The following is a 17,161-nucleotide window of genomic DNA, read 5'->3' on the forward strand; positions in this document are numbered from 1 at the left end:
CGCCCCCCCAGGTCCCCCTCCCTCCGCCCAATAAGGATATAAACTTCAACCCCTCGGTCCAGCCAGTCCCTGCAGGGCGCAGATGGGTCCCTCCCTCCCTTTTCACTCCCTTCCTCCAAGCTTTTACTTTGCTCTCCGAGCCTTTCCCACCCTCCTCTTTTTCCCTCCTTCTTTCCTTCGGTCTCCTTCTCCCTCCACCTGCCGCGGTCCCTCTCCCCCTCCCTCTCCCTCTTTCTCCTCTAGCCCCTATCTCTCCCAGTCCACCTTAACTCGAGCTCCGCCCCCGACCCCATCCAGCCCTTCGCTGCGGCTCCGCCCCGCCCCCTGCACTCCAGCGCCCTGCCCGCCCATTGGCCTGCGCACCCGCCCATCTCAAGTGGGTCCTGCCCCGCGTTCCGCCAGGGAGGGGGCGGAGCCGAGGGGCTGGCCTGAAACCTGGAGGAGGGAAAGGGGGAGGGGGCAGTGTCCGCAGTGGCCCGGGAACCCGGCGCCCCCATCAAGGGCTCTCAGTCTCCATGAGGGGCTTTTGTACGGTCACCCCCTCGGGAGGGAAGGGTATGAGAGGTTAAAGATAGGTTAGGTGGGGGTGAGGCGGGGACTTAAGGGATTGAAGGGGGGGGTCCCGTGAGGGGCTATAATCAGGTCAGTGCCCCGGGAGGTAGGGGGAGGGGGAGCCACCAGGCCATCAGCTCCAGCTCCTACGCCCCACCCCGACTCTGAGGGAGCGGGGGAGTGGAGGCTGCGGGCACCCTGCGTACCTCCCCACGCGAGACGGCGCCCCGCGGGGAGGGAACGGCGCCCTGGGCAAGCAGCCTCTGCGCTCCAGCCGGTGCCCGCTGCGGCCTTGGCGTTGTCGGAGGGGAGGGGCCGGGTCCGCGAAGGGGGAGGGGGAGGTGCGCTCTCGCTCCTGCTCCCCGCCTCCATCCCGCCTGTTCCCTAAGTGGAGAAACTGAGTCTCTGCGAAGGTGGGAACCTCTGGACAGGGATCTGTCCGGAGACCCAGGTGGCCAGGGGAGCCTGGGTGTTTCCAGATGTGTGTGTGGGTTTGGGGTGAGGCAGGATACGTACTTCAGTGCCCCCACAAGCGAGGAAGGTAGCCTGTGGGGGACGCCTCCAACGGGGCCTGCAGCGCTACGTACCCCGGAGAGCCCCTCCCACTAGTGTAAAACGGAATAAAATCCGGCTACCGCGGGCCAGGTTCCGTTCCCCGCGGCCGGCCGGGCCGAACCGGGTCCGACTCGCTTTCTCCTCCTCAGCCCCCTCCGCAGGGGGCCTCCCTCCCTTTCCAGCAGGTGGCTCCGCGGGACACCAGCTCAACCTGTTGGACCACAATGGGCGGCGCCAGGGGGGCCCTGGCCCTCACCCGGGCTGACCCGGGATCCCCGCGCAGGGGGAGGGGCGGAGTCCCGGTCCCTCCCTCCCTCCCTCTCCGGCCGTGACTCAGCCTCGGGGCCGCTGCCCTGCGCCCCAGCCAGGGGCGGAAAGTGTGAGGCGCCCCTGAGGGCCCAGGCCAAGCCAAACAGACCCCCACCTCAGACATTATCTCACTGGAGAATTAGGGGGGCTGTAGGAAGGAGGGGGTGGCAGCAGGCCTGGGGCGCTCCCGCTCGCTGAATCCGCTCCGGGTTTTCCTATCGTCCCTGTCCCCCTTGGGCCCCGAGGCCGGTCACTGCTCCGGGTTTTCTTCTCGGCCCCGCCGGACAGAGTCTGGTCGGTGAGGGCCCGGAGCCGGTGGGGTCCAGGCCAGGGTTTTCCCCTTCCTTCTACAGCCGTCGGGGTCGCGCTAGCCTGGGGAAGAGTCGTGCCAGGGGCTAGACGGCAGTGCCAGATGCACACGTGAAACGGAGAGGGGGCTGCTTCGTGGAGGAGGGGGCATGGCCCAGGAAAAGGAGGGCGGGAAAGTGGCTCAGGGAGGGCAGAGCCTGGGCCTCCAGAAGCAGTCCAAGGGCGGGCGCCTGGGCACCAGCCCCTAGGTACAGAGAAATGAAAGGCGCCCAGTGCCTTGGGCCCGCTCCGGCCCCCCTCTCCGAGGGTCGCCTCCGGACTTGCTAGACCCAGTCTGAATCTGTAGGCAACGGAAATGCCATTCTCCACCGTTTGGACAGTTCTGGAACCTCCAGTTTGTTCCTCAGTGACTCCCGACCACCACCACCCACGTTTCTCTTCTTCTGGTCCATACAGCTTCCTTCCTGGCTCAGAAGTCAGAGGGGGAACCCCGACTTGAAATTCCCGCCTCCCCTCCAACTCCTGGCCCTTACCGGGCCAAACCACTGAGACTGCGGCAGCCAGGAAACGCTGACTGGGGGCTGTGCCCCCTCCCACGGAGGCCCGGCTGGGCCCCGGGGGCTCGCTGCCACCTGGCCCGGACTGGCACTGGGGTCTGGAGGGCAGGTGTGGGGCCTGCAGGGGCCTCCTGGGGGGAGCGGGGCATCCCAGATCCGCCCGTTCAGACATATATCTCAGGCCACCGGCTAGACCTTACTTTTGAGGGGAAAGTAGCAGGAGGTGGGTAAATACCCTGAGAGCGAGATGTGTCTGACCAAGGAGAAGGATGAAAGCCCGCGCTGGGAGTTAATCCCTCCTAGGGAGGACCGTGTACCTGGGGCTGGGGACGGCGACTCGGAGTGACAGCCCCGCGCCGGGACTGGCTGGGCCACGTGCGCTCAGGGGCAGCTGCAGAAGACTTAGATGCTCGCAGAGCGTGGAGGGAGAGGGCTTCTGGCGGAAGAAAGGCAAGGCTCTCTCTGGGCGGGGTCCTGAGTGAGTGGGTCTGGGGGCCTGTTTTGGAAGGTTGGGGGGGTTGCAGAGCTGGAAGCGGAGCGTCTGCCGCCGTGGGCGCCCACCTCTTCCCCGCTCCCCCCTTACCCGGGCTGCCTCCGCTTCCCTCGAAAAACCCGCCGCCCAGGAAACCGCTGGGGGCGCTCAGACCGCAGCCCCCCCCGCGCCCGCCGCCCCCCGGCTCCCCCACCGCGACCGCCCAACCCACCTGAAGGGGCCGTGGCTGCCAGGGTTGCCCCTCCCGCCGGCTCCCCCCACACCTGCGGGCGCACTATTTATAACTCGGCGCCTATTCCGGGCCTCTGGGCGGGAGCCCGCTGCGCCTCAGCGCTAATCGTCTCCGGGATCTCTGCGCCCCCCAGGGCCGGGGAAGATAAATTTAGCCTCAGGAAGCTCGGGGAACATTTTCCAAAACTCCACATCCCCGAGAAGGCGAAACAGAACCCCTGTGCCCTCAGCCTCCCTCCCTCCCGCCAGCCAGCAGGCGGCGCAGGTGTCTCGGCTCCTCGGACGGTGCCCGGGGTTCGGGGGGCCGCTGCGAAGCCCGGGCAGGTGAAGGACGCGAGGTACGGGGGGAGCGGCGGCCAGAGGGGCCCGAGAGTGCCCGGAAGAACGGGCCCGTCTCCGAGGCTGGCAGAGACAGGAGTAGAAAGTCTCAGCTGGGAGTAACCGAGAAAGGGGTTGGGGACTTCTACCTTCCGAAGGGTAAATGCTATGCAAACGAGAGGCAAATGGGAACGCAGGGCAGAGCTTGTGGCCTTGGGGGTCTGCCCTCCGGCGCGGTCGGAACCACAGCCACAGCCCTCTTCCCGCCCGCTTCTGAGTGTTGCTGGGAAAACACAGGACCCAACTGAGATCATTACTAAAATATCCAGTTTCGGGCGCGAGGCTCCCAGACCACTTCGCCAGGACCCCTGTCCTCCACCTGCCTTTCGCACACCATTGAGGGTCTTATAGCCATGTAATCAGCGAGGAATCCTGGGTCTCAGGCCGCTCCTCCCAGTGCTGTCGCATTTGGGGGTCCCTTCCAGCTTCGCGGAGGCTCCTTCCCCGTTTTACTCCGCCCATTCCCCTACCCCTTGTGGCCACTGGAGGGCCCCTGGGCGCCCAGGGGTAAATAAGGTCTTCCTCATCCCTCCCGATCTTGGCACTCTGCTCCCCTCTTCTGCTACCATATGCAAGTAGCTTGAACACTCCAAACCTGAGCTTACTCTACCGGGGAAGAGAACCTTGCTGGGAAGCTGCTGCATCTCTTTTTCCCTTGGAGAGGAGTGGGGAGTACGTGTAGACCAGGGAACCATCTCCTGACCTGTGGTGGTTTAGGTGAAAAAGACATAGCTGGGCCCCCCAAAGGAGCTGGGGAAAGCCGGAATAAGAGCCGCTGAGTTGAGGTGGGTGTGGGAATGGTAGAGGTGGGTGCAGCTTTGGGGCAGTCGCCCTCTCCACAGCTCAGCCTGCCTGGCCCCCCCTCCCAGGCACCATTTCAGAAGAGGAGGGCTGGCTGGTCCAGAGAAGCCCTGAATCTGAGATGGGAAAATCTGGGTTCACCGGCTGACTACCCCACTGCAGTGTGCCGTGGGCATGACCTCGCACGGGACACTTCTCACCTCTCTGGGCCCATTTCCTTCAACTTTGCGTGGGAGGATTGCCCTTGCCCTGCCTATTTCTGAGGTGGACTCGTGTCAATCTCCAAGCACTTTGTAGTGTGAGAAGGGCTCTCAGAGGGTGCGCAAGCTTTTCCTGGTTCTCCCCATCTCTCTCCTCAGCCTCTCCACCTTCAAGGCTCTCTGGACAGCTGATACTGTCCTCTGGCCACCGCAGGTCGCTTCTCTGTTCCCTCTTTCCACTTCCTGGGCCCTGCCTTCCTCCATCCACCACTTCCCTGGGGGTCTTTGCCAGACAGCCCCTCCCCTGGCAAAGGCCTTCATGCTCAGAACTCTGACTCCAGGATCCACCTCCAGGCACCGTCCCAGCTGGGTGGGAGTGGGGCCCAAGAAAGGAAAAGGAGGTTGAAGGCCAGAGCTTGAGGCAGGGTGGGGCTGACCAAGCAGGTGCAGGTTTTGGGGGGGAGGCGGGAGCCCCACACTCATGTGGAAAGGTGACTTCCATGTCCACATCCACTGCTAACCTCTCTCCAGATGGATTCAGGATCTTCCCCCTTCTCACCACTGTGCCCTGGGGTGAGGTGGGGCTCTGAAGGGGCCAGGCAAGAGCAGTGACCTGATTATGTGGGCGCCTAAGGAGGGTTGCCACGCTGCTGGGATAAAAAATAATCTTGAGGCGCGCCTGGGTGGTGCAGTTGGTTAAGTGTCAGACTCTTGGTTTTGGCTCAGGTGGTGATCTCAGGGGTGTGAGATTAAGCCCGGAGTCGGCTTGGGATTCTCTCCCTCTGCACCCTCCCCCGCCCCGCTCCTGCTTGCACTTTCTCTCAAATAAATAAATCTTAAAAAAATAATCTTGGGGGGCGCCTGGGTGGCTCAGTCATCAAGCGTCTGCCTTTGGCTCAGGTCGTGATCCCGGAGTCCTGGGATCGAGCCCCGCATCGGGCTCCCTGCTCGGCGGGAAGTCTGCTTCTCCCTCTCCCACTCCCCCTGCTTGTGTTCCTGCTCTTGCTGTCTCTCTCTGTCAAATAAATAAATAAAATCTTTAAAAAAAAAAAATCTTGAGCTGCAGTACTGCAAGAAAGAGGGGACATGGGCGCCTGGGTGGCTCAGATGGTTAAGCGTCTGCCTTCGGCTCAGGTCATGATCCCAGGGTCCTGGGATCGAGCCCCACATCGGGCTCCCTGCTCGGTGGGGAGCCTGCTTCTCCCTCTCCTCCTGCTCCCCCTGCTTGTACTCTCTCACTCTCTCTGTCAAATAAATAAATAAAATCTTTAAAAAAAAAAAAAGAAAGAGGGGACAGGCCCCACATGTACTAATACAGAATCCTGTATAGGGCGTGCTGAGGGAGAAAAGCAAGATGCGGAGCCATGTGGAGAGCATGTTGTCAACTCAAAGAATACATATGGGCTCGGGGCACCTGGCTGGCTCAGTCTGTAGAGCGTGTGACTTTTTTTTTAAGTAGGCTCCACGCCCAGCATGCAGCCCTTCGCAGGGTTTGAACTCTGGACTCTGAGATGAAGACCTGAGCAGAGATTGAGTCAGACGCTTAACTGACTGAGCCACCCAGGTGCCCAGAGCTTGTGATTCTTGATCTTGGGGTTGTGAGTTTGCGCCCCACGTTGGGTGTAGAGATTACTTAAAAATAAAGAAAATCTTGGGACACCCGGGGGCTCAGTCGGTTAGGTGTCTGCCTTGGGCTTATGTCATGATCCCAGGGTCCTGGGATCGAGCCTCTGATTGGGCTCCCTGCTCCGCGGGGAGTCTGCTGCTCCCCCCTGCTTGTGCTCTCTCTCTGACAAATAAATAAATAAAATCTTTAAAAAAGAAATTAAGGGGGCACCTGGGTGGCTCAGTTGTTAAGCATCTGCCTTCGGCTCACGTCATGGTCCCAGGGTCCTGGGATCGAGCCCTGCATCGGGCTTCCTGCTCAGCCAGGAGCCTGCTTCTCCCTCTCCTGCTCCTGCTGCTGTGTTCCCTCTCTTGCTGTGTCTCTCTCTGTGTCAAATACATAAACTCTTAAAAAAAAAAAAATTAAGAAAATCTTAAAAAAAAGAAAAAGAATGCACATGCATTCAGGGCAGCCACTTTTTTTTTTTTTTTTTAAGATTTTATTTATTTATTTGACAGAGAGAGACACAGCGAGAGAAGGAACACAAGCAGGGGGAGTGGGAGAGGGAGAAGCAACTCCCAGCAGAGCAGGGGGCCCGACGTGGGGCTTGATCCCAGGACCCTGGGACCACGCCCTGAGCTGAGGGCAGATGCCCCACAGCTGAGCCTCCCAGGTGCCCTGGGGCAGCCACTTCTCTGCACTACTCTGAGCCAGTGTCGGGCCCAGACTGTGCCTCCGGCCTCCGGGTCGGGCTCCCCTGTTCCAGCCTTGCTCCCCAAAGTCTGTTCTCCACACAGCAGCCAGTGGGAACACTGGGCGTTAGCCTTCTCATTTCAGCCCACAGGAAGTTCGGCTTGTGAGGCCCTCCAGGACCTGCCCCACACCCACCCCACCTCAACCTTTCCTCTTTTCCATAGCACCTATCACCTAATAACATCTCCACACGTATTTTTTTGCTTATGTTTTATTTCCTGTGTCTGCCCACGAGACAGGGGCCTTTTGTGATCCCGGCTGTATTCAAGCACTGGGGCCCGCGTACAGCGGGTGCTCAATGACATTTGCCGAATGAATGGACACTCGAAGATGCAGAATGTGCACAGACTATCTCTGGAATGCTCTTCCAGGAACTGGCGAAGCTGACGAACTGCCCGCAAGACAACTGGGGGCGGATGGGGGCGGGGGGAGTCACTTCTCACAAGCACAAATCCCTACTCTAGGTCTTTGTTACCTTTACAAAGAGAGACACAACATGCCCACAGAAAAAGGACTTAACTCAGAAAAAGGTGGGGGAAAAGCTGGTCCCTGGGAGCGAGGAGAGAGTCCCAGGAGAGGAGGGAGGGGCCAGGGCATGCTGGCTCTGAGGTTGTGGGGGGCTGTGAGTGGGCGTGCCACTCAGCGTGAGCAAGGTGCTGTACATGGCGCATTTACCTACCCCTGGGTGGAGGGGTGGGCGTCAGGGAAAGCAGGTGTCCGTGGCCACCAAGGGGAAGCAGAGTGAGCTTGGCTCCTTCTGGCTGTTGGCGCCCCTGCCCTGTGGTAAGCCTGAGGCCTTGCTCTTGCAGCCCCCGGTGTGAGCTGGAGGGGCAGGGCCCAACGTCGTCTTTGAGCTGCGGACTAGCATCGGCCCAGTGCTATTCCCAAGATCCTCAGAGGCGGGGAGCTGGCCAGACCAGCTCTTCTATTTGGGTTCCCGGCCTAAGGCACAGGGCCTCCCAGAAGAAGACCCCACCCAAGCTGGACCCCTCCCTATCCACCAGCTGGGAGGAACCTGGCCTTTCCACCCTCCACCCTCCCCGCCCAGGCCTCAGTGAGTCAGAAGACCTGGGTTTCAGTCTGTTCTGTCCAGGACAACCTTCTTCCCTCCCTGGTCTGTACCCTGGTTCCAAGACCCTTCCAGGACTGAGTTTTTCCGATTTCCTTTCAGACATTTAGAACTTTAGGCCTCGAGGTCTATTTATTTTGTATCTGCATATACATATGTATACACGTGTATCTATTCAGTGATTCTCAAGCAGAGATGTTAGGGCGCAGCCCGTTCCCGGCACTACCAGAGTATGGAGAAATCGACCATCTGGGCTGGTGGGCTCACTGTGCCAGGATTGGAGGAATGTTAGCTCCTGCAGTTTCCTGGGGCCCGGGGGGGGGGGGGGGGCCCGGGGTGGGGGCTGGGAACGGACGCCCAGAGAGGCAGGCCTGGCAGATGGCACACACCGGCAGCAGGAGCCGCACTTCCCACGGCGTCCGTGGCCCATCCTTGGTGGAGCATCGCGGGCCCCAGGAGTCTTGATGGGGGCTGGGCTGGGCGCTAGAGCAGAGAATGGGAGGCTGAGAGGCGGGCTCTAGCCCAAGGCGCGGCCACGCTTCCTGTTGCCCCCCCCCCCCCGCCCCCCAGCCCCCCGCCAGCCCACCTGAGCCGAGCCGGGCGGGCGCGGTGCCCTTCCCGGCCATTAATCCAGCAGCTCCTTGATGCACCAGCAGCACAGCACGATGTAGGCCACTTCCTTCAGAGTCTGCTGCAGGCCCTCCCATCCTGTGCCCATCTTCATGACAGGCACCCAGGGCCCAGGGGCTCGCAGGGCCCTTCGGAAGGAGAAGGGCAGGGACTGGGCTAGGGGCCGCGTCCGCGTCCGGGGCTGCATGTGGACTGCGGGAGCCGCCTCCAGTGCCTGGGATCAACAGCGTCCCCACCCCCTCAGACCTCATGACTCTGGGAACAAAGGCCCCCCAGGGCTAGCACGGGGAAGGTTCTGGGCCCAAGAACGGGCTGAGTCAGCCTCTATGGACAGGGATGGAGGCTGGGGTTAGGAGGGGGAGGGCCTGGTCACTCCGTCCTCCATGCTATGCAGCCAGGCCCGCTCAGCTTCCGGCCTGGGTCTCAAGACCCCAGGGCCTGGTCTGTCTTGCCCCGAGCCCCAGCCCCTGCCCCGTGGTGGGGGGCCCCGCCCCGTGAGGCTGGCCTTCAGAACCGTCGGTGTGAACTCCTGTCCAGTCTGTTCGGCACGCCCGCCGCCCTGGCCCCTTAGGGGGAGCTCTGCCAGCGCCGAGCCCCCGTCTGCTTCCCCCATCCCCCGGAGCAGGAAGACACAGCCAGGGCAGCAGACACGAGAGGCACACTTTATTGACAGGCGACTCCCCAGGACCGCCTCCTTCCCCACTCCGGCAGCGGGCAGGACTGCGAGGTCATGTCCGGGAGTTGCGCTCCTCGTCTTCATTCTCCAGTAGGTAGGCCGGATGGTAGGTGGGCTGTCCTCCTGGGCTCAGGTACTTCAGGGCGGGGTTCCGCACCGTGTTCTCCCGGCCCCCCAGCGAGGTGTAGCTGGAGCCAGGAGAAGGGAGGCAAGTGTGGGGCGTGGCTCTCGGTCCCCCTGCACCTCCACGTCTTCCCCACACCCACTGTCTCCCAACACCCTTACCCTCGGTCATACAGGATACAGTACGGGACAAACAGCTGACGCAGGAAGTCCCAGATGTCTCTGTAGGTCCAGTCCTGGGAGGTCAGAGCAGAGTCACAAAGTCCCCCTCTTCCTCACTCACCCCTTGCCACCTGGGAAGGGGCCCACTTGGGCTCTTCTGCTTCTTGGCCCCCGAGGAGGGCTCCTATCTGATTCTCTGGGGCAGCTCGCTCTCTGCAGGCCACACAACGTGAAAGAGAAAGCCTGCATCCTGCCCCCCCCCCCAGGGCGTGGGTCTGTGGGAGGAGACCATGAAAATGGGCCCTAGGGGCGCCTGACATGGGGACACATGAAACGTGCCTGGTGCAAGTCAAGAACTGAATGTTGAATTTTCACATGCCACAGAATTCATCCTTTTAAAGCCTACCATTAGCTGGTTTTCAGTAATTCCTTATTTCATTCTAGTAAGCTGCACTTTGAGTATAATTAGGGGGCTACCGGCCACCGTACTGGGCAGCACAGGCCTAGCGGGAGAAAGCACAAGCTTGCCCTTGGTGTTCAATAAATAGCGGCTCAGAAGGCTGAATGACCCAACGGCACAGCCTCCCTCGGACGATGGGGTTCTTCATCTGAGCCCCAGGCTCCAACCTCTCCCACGTGGGGAAGCCAGGGCGCACAGTGGACAGAGATCGGGAGACTGGAGGCCCCACAGCCTCTACCCCGTTACCAGCAGCGGGTTGATGCGCATGAAGGAAGGCCAGCTGGGGTCAGTGGGGCTGAAGGGGCAGAGGCTGCAGGAGTAGGGGTCTGTGCGGCGGGTGCCCATCAGGACAGCCTCCAGCTGGGGGTGCCGTGTCTGCAGCTCGCTCAGGGCCTGCTTCATGTCACCCTCAGCCTCCAGGACCTGCAGATTGTACCTGAGGAAGGAAGAGGGCTGCGGTCAGAAGTGGGCACTGCTGAGCTCCCCCGGGAGCCCCAGCCTCCAGGCCCGTAGTACCTCTTGATGGTGTCCTGTAGAAACTGTTCCAGCTCGGGGAAAGGGGAGATGCTGCGGATATACAGGATCTGGAGGGGTTCCTGAGCATCAGGGCATTTCCTGGGGCGGGGAGAATGCACAGGCTTGCCGGGTGGGCAGGGAAATACTCTCAGAGGGCTTGCACTGTTCTCTTTGGCCCCCGGATGGACAACCTCCCATTCTCCGCTCTCCTTGTCCCTCCCATCCACGAGAACCCACTTCCTCTGGGAAGCCCTTCTGATCTCTCACTTCTCAGATCTGGAGCACACAGCCCCATTTCAGGTATGCAAATGTCACCTCCCAACAGGACTGTGACCTCCCTGGGGCCCAGTCAGGGAGACTGGCCTTCCCGTCCAGACCCAGGGCCACACCCAAGTCAGACGCTCAATAACAGAACTGGAGGTCACCACGGCCACCTCCCTCCCAGCCCCCACCTGGCCACCCCTTCCCTCCCCGCTTCCCAGCGGGGGGAGCTGGACAGCAGGGCAGACAGGCACCTCTGAGGTCTCGCCCCCAGGGGTCGGCTCACCTCTGCACGGCCGCGTGCAAGAGGTGCAGGAGCGCTGTGCAGTCCTTGCCTCCATTGAAGCCCACGCAGAGGCGGGCGAGGTCGTACCGGGCCAGGGCAGTCTCAATGGTCTGCAGGGCGCCCGCCACCTTCTCCCCCAGAGAAGACCCTGCAAGCGGACGGACAAGAAGCCAACAGAGAGAGGCACGTGGCCGTCGGAGGGCAGTGGGGGCCACGCTGCCCTTGCTTAACATCTCCATGGCTTCCCAGTGTGGGTCGGTACTGTCCGGACTCCCCCATGCGCTCAGAGCGTGCCCCTGCCGGCCGTTCAGCCCCACCTCAGTGTCTTCTCTCTGGGGGCCCTGGTTTCCTTCTGTTCCCTGGATCACACTGTTTGCTCTCGCCCAGCTCCCGGGCTGACCTCCCCGCTGTGGAGGCCTCTCGTCACCGACATCTCGTGCCCGGGGGCCTTTCTGGTCACGCGACCGGCCCAGAAGGGCACGGTGTACGACTGTCCTGTCGAGCTACACGCCCCCCAGCACAGTGCTGTGGACGGCACGCACGCGGCCCACGTTTCCTGCAGCCGTCTTCCACCGGCTCCTGGATTTCCAGGCAGCCGCCAACAGCCCCTGCGTTCCTGAGGCCTAGGGAGCCACCCTGGCCTGCTGCCCGCAGCCCCTCCCCGTGCAGGCCCCTACCTGATCCTGCGAGTTTGTACACGGCCTCACCGGCCTGCTGCACGGCGTCGGGCACGTAGGGGACCAGCGACCCCGGGGGCAGACGGGCGGTCAGGTAGGCCAGGCCTTCCTCCAGGGGCCCTTCGTCCTCTGAGTCCAGCGTCAGCTTCACCTGATAGTAGTTGCTGCCCCAGTCAGGATAGGAACCCAGGCCAAGCCTGCGCCCAAAGTGGGCCTGGGCCTCGGCCAGGATGGGGGCGATAGAGGCCTCATCGGCGGCCACATAGAGCTCCCGCAGGTGGAACTGCACGGCTGTGTTTTGGAACAGCCCCTTCAGCCCCTCCAGCACCCTCCGCAGCAGCTCTGGAATGCCTGGGAAGAGGTAGACATTTCGGACGGAGACCAGTGGCAGTTTGAAGGGCTGGCCGGTGCGAGGATCGGTGCCGTAATGGAGGCGGGCGGAGGAGGGCACGAGAGACAGCTTCTCCCAGCCCTTCCCTCCTAGGGCTTTGACGGCGGCTTCCAGCTCAGGGTGTGGCTTGAGCTCGTCCCCAAACGCCTGTGCTACGGCCTCGAAGGTCACATCGTCGTGAGTGGGGCCGATGCCCCCTGCTGTGAGGACGTGCGTGAAGCGGCTGGAGAAAGAAGTGACTTCAGCCGCAATGGTGGCGACCTCATCGGGGACAACAGAGACTCGGCACACCTGGACCCCCAGGGAGCGCAGTGTCCGGCACAGAAAGTAGGTGTTGGTGTCCTGAGTGTGTCCCTGGGAGATGAGATGGGGACGGTGTCAATGCCGTGGGGATGAAGGGCAAAGGGGAAGGGGCGACAGCCGCATCTGCCTGATGCTGGGGCACCGTGTTCTTGGTGGACGCTGCCTTGGTCCACCAAAAAGCCTGGACTGGGCACAGGAGTGAGAAAATCCACGTGAGCGGTCAGGGAGAGCATGATCCACCCTGGGCCTCCTTCTCTGCACTTTGACCTTGACCTCATCTACGCTTATGGATTCCGTGGTCAATTCCTCACCAACCCTGACAGCTCAGTTCCCTGGCTCCATGTACTTACTAGGCATCTCCACCATATTCCTGGCAGTTGTCCCTTTGGTCAGTGGCATCCCCAGACACTGTCCACAGCCAGTCGGGCCCTTCTGCTGTCACCTCTACTGAAATGTCTCCCCATCTGGTCTCTGTGTCCCTACTGCCACCACGCAGGTCCTTGGCACCTTTTATCTGGACAGTGGCGACAGTGCCCTGGCCAGGCTCCCAGCCCCCAGGCACAGCATCTGCCCCAGGCCTCCTGACTAACCTTTCTAATGTGCTGTGATTGCACCACTCTTGGGCTCAAAAGCCATGTGTTGTTTCCAAAAGTATACAGAATAAAGTTCAAATTCCTTTGCAGAATTTTTGAGGCTGTCTCTGGTGTGTCTCCAACGTTCCTTCCCAGCCCCATCTCCTTCTCCTTCTCTACAGGGGGCTTAGTGGGTAAGGGTTACTCTGGAGGAAGAGAGAATCCCAGCTCTACCACTCCCGAGCTCTGTAACCTTGGGCAAGCTTCTCAGTCTCATAATCTATTAACTGAGATTTGTTTGCTTATTTATTTATTTATTAAAGATTTTATTTATTTATTTGACAGAAACAGAGTTAGCGAGAGCAGGAACACAAGCAAGGGGAGTGGGAGAGGGAGAGCAGGCTTCCCGCCGAGCAGGGAGCCCGATGCGGGGCTCGATCCCAGGACCCTGGGATCACGACCTGAGCAGAAGGCAGAAGCTTAACGACTGAGCCACTCAGGCGCCCTTAACTGAGATTTATAATAAAAGTATCAAACCTCCTGCGAATGTGCTAAGGATTAGTAAGTATAATGTGATATAATCAGCCCACTGCCAGGCCCCAGGAAGCGCTAAAAAAACCAGGGGTCAATATTGCTATTACAAACCTCATGCCTGCCAGGACCTCTCATAAGACTTCCCTGGTTGTTCAAAAGGGATTTCTTCCATCTAGTACTTTCCCTCTGTTTTGCTTACTCATTCTGCTGAATGCCTTGGGTCGTCTTCCCAACAGGCTGGCTGGAACTCTTGGATTATATAGCACATGCACCGCACCTCTTTTACCCGGTGGTGGACTCCCTGTCATTTCTGTAAAGCCCCTCCTACCCCTACACACGGCTTGGCAAATTATAGCAACTTTGCTACAAGTTTTCAACAGAGTAACTGAAAGAACAAAGGGTCACTTTCCCTCTAATAGGTTGGACTCACTCGAGGACCCTCCTGCAGCAAGGGGGCTCCCACCCTGGCTGCCTCCCCTCAACAGAATGTGCAGCAGGCTCTGAAGGGCAAGAGAATGCCGCACCCTCCCCCTCTTCTGTCCCAGACACACCTTGAGGATCTCATCTCCAACAATGATGATGCCCGCCGTCACGCTGCGCCCTGGGGGAGGTTCAAAGGCCCTAGATGCCATGGTCCTGCCTTCTCTGCCCCTCGGCAAGGCCCTCCAGGAGCCACCCAGGGCCCCAAATAGGGGTCGAAAGCACGGGAGTCGCGCCAGGTCTACAGGGCACTGGGGGCCATAGCCTGAAAACAGGGGGGTCTGGGGTCAAGGGAACCTGGAGGAGCCAGAGAGGACAATGGGGGAGAGCAGGAGTGCACGTTCTTCCTTAGAGGAAGACCTCGCCAGGCCCTTGACAAGAGACCCCTTTATCCCTGCCTCTAAGAAACCCCAGCCCTGGCCTCGTCACATGTCTTCTAAGCTTGGCTCTAGTCTCCTTAAAATGTCCTGCTCTCCCGAGCACCTACCCCTTTGAGTATGTCTTCTGTGCGCCGAGCTCGGCTCCTCTAGTCGGCTCGAGCTCGGCCATCTGCACCTTTAAATACCTCCTCTCTTCGGGGCACCTGTTCCTTTAAGTGTCTCGACCCTTTTTAAACGACCCCCCCTCCCCCCCGCCGCCCCGACCCGGAACGGAGCTCAGGCGCCTCTCCCGCAGGTGCCGGCACCCTTCCTGGTTTGGAGTCCCGTCCCCCCGCCACGCTGCAGCCCGCCCCGCTCTCCCAGGTCCCCACCTGCCTCTCCGGCCCTTCCCCGGCTCGTGCCCTCTGCTCCCGCACGTCCCGGGCGGCGTCCGCACGCAGAGTCCCGCCCCACACCAGCACCTGCTCACAGCAGTTGGTCACCTCGGCTGTCGCTCAGACGACCTCCAAGGGCCCATTGGTGCAATCGGCTGTCGCTCGCCCGCCGTAGCCAGGGGGCGGGAGGAGCGCCGGGTTGTCATTGGCGACAAGCACGTGGTCACCCCCACCCGGAACTGCGGGGGCCGGGCCGCGGGCGGGGGGCGGAAGGGGCGGTGGTGGGCGGTGCTCCGAGGACTGGGGTGCGCTCTCTGCGGCTTCAAGTAAGGGGAGGCGTGACTCTCACTTCTGTTTTCAAATTCTTGTGTGCACGTGCTGTCGGGCACTAACCCTAATTCTAGGCGCAGGGGCTGCTGCCAGAGGGATTTTATACCGTAGCGCACGCAAGTTGTAGGGACACCAAGTGTCAGCATTGCCTGAGGTAGGCAGATCTTGGAGGTGAGCTTTCATTCACCTGTTATAAACGATAAAGCTATATACTTAACCCTGTTGACTAGAAAAAGCCTTGCCCCCCCTTGCTCCAGGATAGTGCTCAGTTTGAACATCACCTTTGCCCAATTATTGGTCTTACAGGTACAAGTGAGGGCAGCCGACTAGGACCGGCCGTGTGTCCACCTCGGATTCTCACATCACTCTAGCTTATTCTCATTCGGCTCAGGTCATGATCCTGGAGTCCCAGGAGTCCTGCCTTTGGTCTAAAAGTGCTTCTTAAATTTAAATGTTTGATCTGGGACCTTTTAAAAAAATTTTTTATAAGTAATGTCTATGCCCAAGGTGCAGCTTGAACTCACGACCCAGAGTCCCATGCTCTACCGACTGCGCAAGCCAGGTGCCCCCATTTGGGGCCTTCTTAATAGGCTGATTAAATCTCCCTCATTCAGGAGGTTTGGGGTGGGAGCCTGAGATCTGCATTTAACAGGCTCTCCTGTCATGCTGATGCTCCTGGTCCCTAGACTGTTTTCTGTAGTAAACCTCTAAAATTCATTCATCACTTGGAGAACAGCTGAACCACACCCACCCTCATTTTACTCTCCTAAAACCCAAGATAGATGATGCCCATTTCACAGATGGGCAACAGGCTAAGAAAAGTCAAGAGATGCCACACAGCAACCACAAAACACTAAAGTGAAAGGAAGAGCCAGGCTTCTAGACTATTCTTTCTCAAGTAATAAGCCCTGTGTGTTTTTTTCCAACCCCAAGATCAAGAGTTGCATGCTCTATGGACTGAGCCAGTCAGGTGCCCCTAAAAAAAATTTTTTTTTTAAGATTTTATTTATTTGACAGAGAGGGAGAGAGCGAGCGCATAAGCAGGGCAAGTGGCAGGCAGAGGGAGAAGCAGGCTCCCCGCTAAGCAGGGAGCTGATGTAGGGCTTGATCCCAGGACCTGGCATGACCACTGGAGCCGAGGCAGACGCCCAACTGAGCCACCCAGGCGCCCCCTAAAACATTCTTTTATTTTTATTTTAAAATTTTTATTTATTTGACAGAAAGAGCACAAACAGGGGAAGGGGCAGGCAGAGGGAGAAGCAGACTTCCTGCTGAGCAGGGAGCCCCACTTGGGGCTCGATCCCAGGACCCCAGGATCATGACCTGAGCAGAAGGCAGACGCTTAACTGACTGAGCCACCCAGGCGCCCCTATTTTTATTTTTTTTTAAAGATTTGATATTTGACCACCCCTCCCACAAAAAAGCTCTGGTCCAATTCTTTTTTTTTTTTTAAAGATTTTATTTATTTGAGAGAGAGAATGAGACAGAGAGAGAGAGCATGAGAGTGGGGAGGATCAGAGGGAGAAGCAGACTCCCTGCTGAGCAGCGAGTCCGATGCGGGACTTGATCCCGGGACTCCAGGATCATGACCTGAGCCGAAGGCAGTCGCTTAACCAACTGAGCCACCCAGGCGCCCGCTCTGGTCCAATTCTTTATCAGTGGGTTCTCAAGCTTGAGTGGTCGCCAGAATCACCTGGAGAGCTTGTTAAAACATTGCTAGGCCCAATCCTCAGTTCCTGATTCAGTAGGTCTAAGGTGGAGTCCAATAATTTGCATTTCTAACAAGGTCCCAGTGATGGCGATGCTGCTGGGTCAGGCACCACCAGTGAACTACCGCCATAAGAAATGGGTGGAAGACAGGGAGAAGCTTCATTTCCGTTATTTAGCACTACTGTTATTATTTCCACCCAACATGGGGCTGGAACTCTGCAACCCGGAGATCGAGCCTGCCCGCTCCACCAATTGAGCCAACCAGGGACACCCTGGAGAAATGTTTTCTTTTTTTTTTTTTAAAGATTTTATTTATTTATTTGACAGAGAGAGACACAGCGAGAGAGGGAACACAAGTAGGGGGAGTGGGAGAGGGAGAAGCAGGCTTCCCGCGGAGCAGGGAGCCCGATGTGGGGCTCGATCCCAGGACCCTGGGATCATGACCTGAGCCGAAGGCAGACGCTTAACCGACTGAGCCACCCA

The 17,161-nt window shown here is 59.5% G+C and overlaps 2 protein-coding genes across 5 annotated transcripts; both read right to left on the reverse strand.

The window, feature by feature from the left end:
- Nucleotides 1–7,926: 7,926 nt before the first annotated feature.
- Nucleotides 7,927–8,812, reverse strand: LENEP (lens epithelial protein). Of its 2 annotated transcripts, none has more exons than XM_081825506.1 (2): nucleotides 8,400–8,812; nucleotides 7,927–8,316 (listed from the first exon to the last, which is right to left on the reverse strand). In XM_081825506.1, exon 1 carries the CDS (start codon nucleotides 8,628–8,630, stop codon nucleotides 8,439–8,441), a length of 192 nt encoding a protein of 63 aa, XP_081681632.1. In that variant the 5' UTR covers nucleotides 8,631–8,812; the 3' UTR covers nucleotides 7,927–8,316; nucleotides 8,400–8,438. The 2 variants fall into 2 exon arrangements, with proteins under 2 accessions (XP_081681632.1, XP_081681631.1); XM_081825505.1 differs by having other exon boundaries at nucleotides 7,927–8,296; nucleotides 8,400–8,795.
- A 279-nt stretch (nucleotides 8,813–9,091) lies between these two features.
- Nucleotides 9,092–14,716, reverse strand: FLAD1 (flavin adenine dinucleotide synthetase 1). 3 transcript variants are annotated; one of them, XM_006734813.3, is made up of 8 exons: nucleotides 14,636–14,716; nucleotides 13,956–14,149; nucleotides 11,605–12,349; nucleotides 10,928–11,075; nucleotides 10,381–10,479; nucleotides 10,111–10,300; nucleotides 9,405–9,478; nucleotides 9,092–9,307 (listed from the first exon to the last, which is right to left on the reverse strand). In XM_006734813.3, the coding sequence occupies exons 2-8, from the start codon at nucleotides 14,034–14,036 to the stop codon at nucleotides 9,172–9,174; spliced, it is 1,473 nt and encodes a 490-aa protein (XP_006734876.1). In that variant the 5' UTR covers nucleotides 14,037–14,149; nucleotides 14,636–14,716; the 3' UTR covers nucleotides 9,092–9,171. The 3 variants fall into 3 exon arrangements, with proteins under 3 accessions (XP_006734876.1, XP_081681629.1, XP_081681630.1); XM_081825503.1 differs by lacking the exons at nucleotides 13,956–14,149; nucleotides 14,636–14,716 and adding an exon at nucleotides 13,516–13,554; XM_081825504.1 differs by lacking the exons at nucleotides 10,111–10,300; nucleotides 14,636–14,716 and having other exon boundaries at nucleotides 13,956–14,293.
- Between the last annotated feature and the right edge of the window lie 2,445 nt (nucleotides 14,717–17,161).

This window comes from Leptonychotes weddellii, chromosome 6 (assembly GCF_054177405.1).
Source record: "Leptonychotes weddellii isolate Sample4059 chromosome 6, ASM5417740v2, whole genome shotgun sequence".
Classification (NCBI taxonomy): Eukaryota; Metazoa; Chordata; class Mammalia; order Carnivora; family Phocidae; genus Leptonychotes; species Leptonychotes weddellii.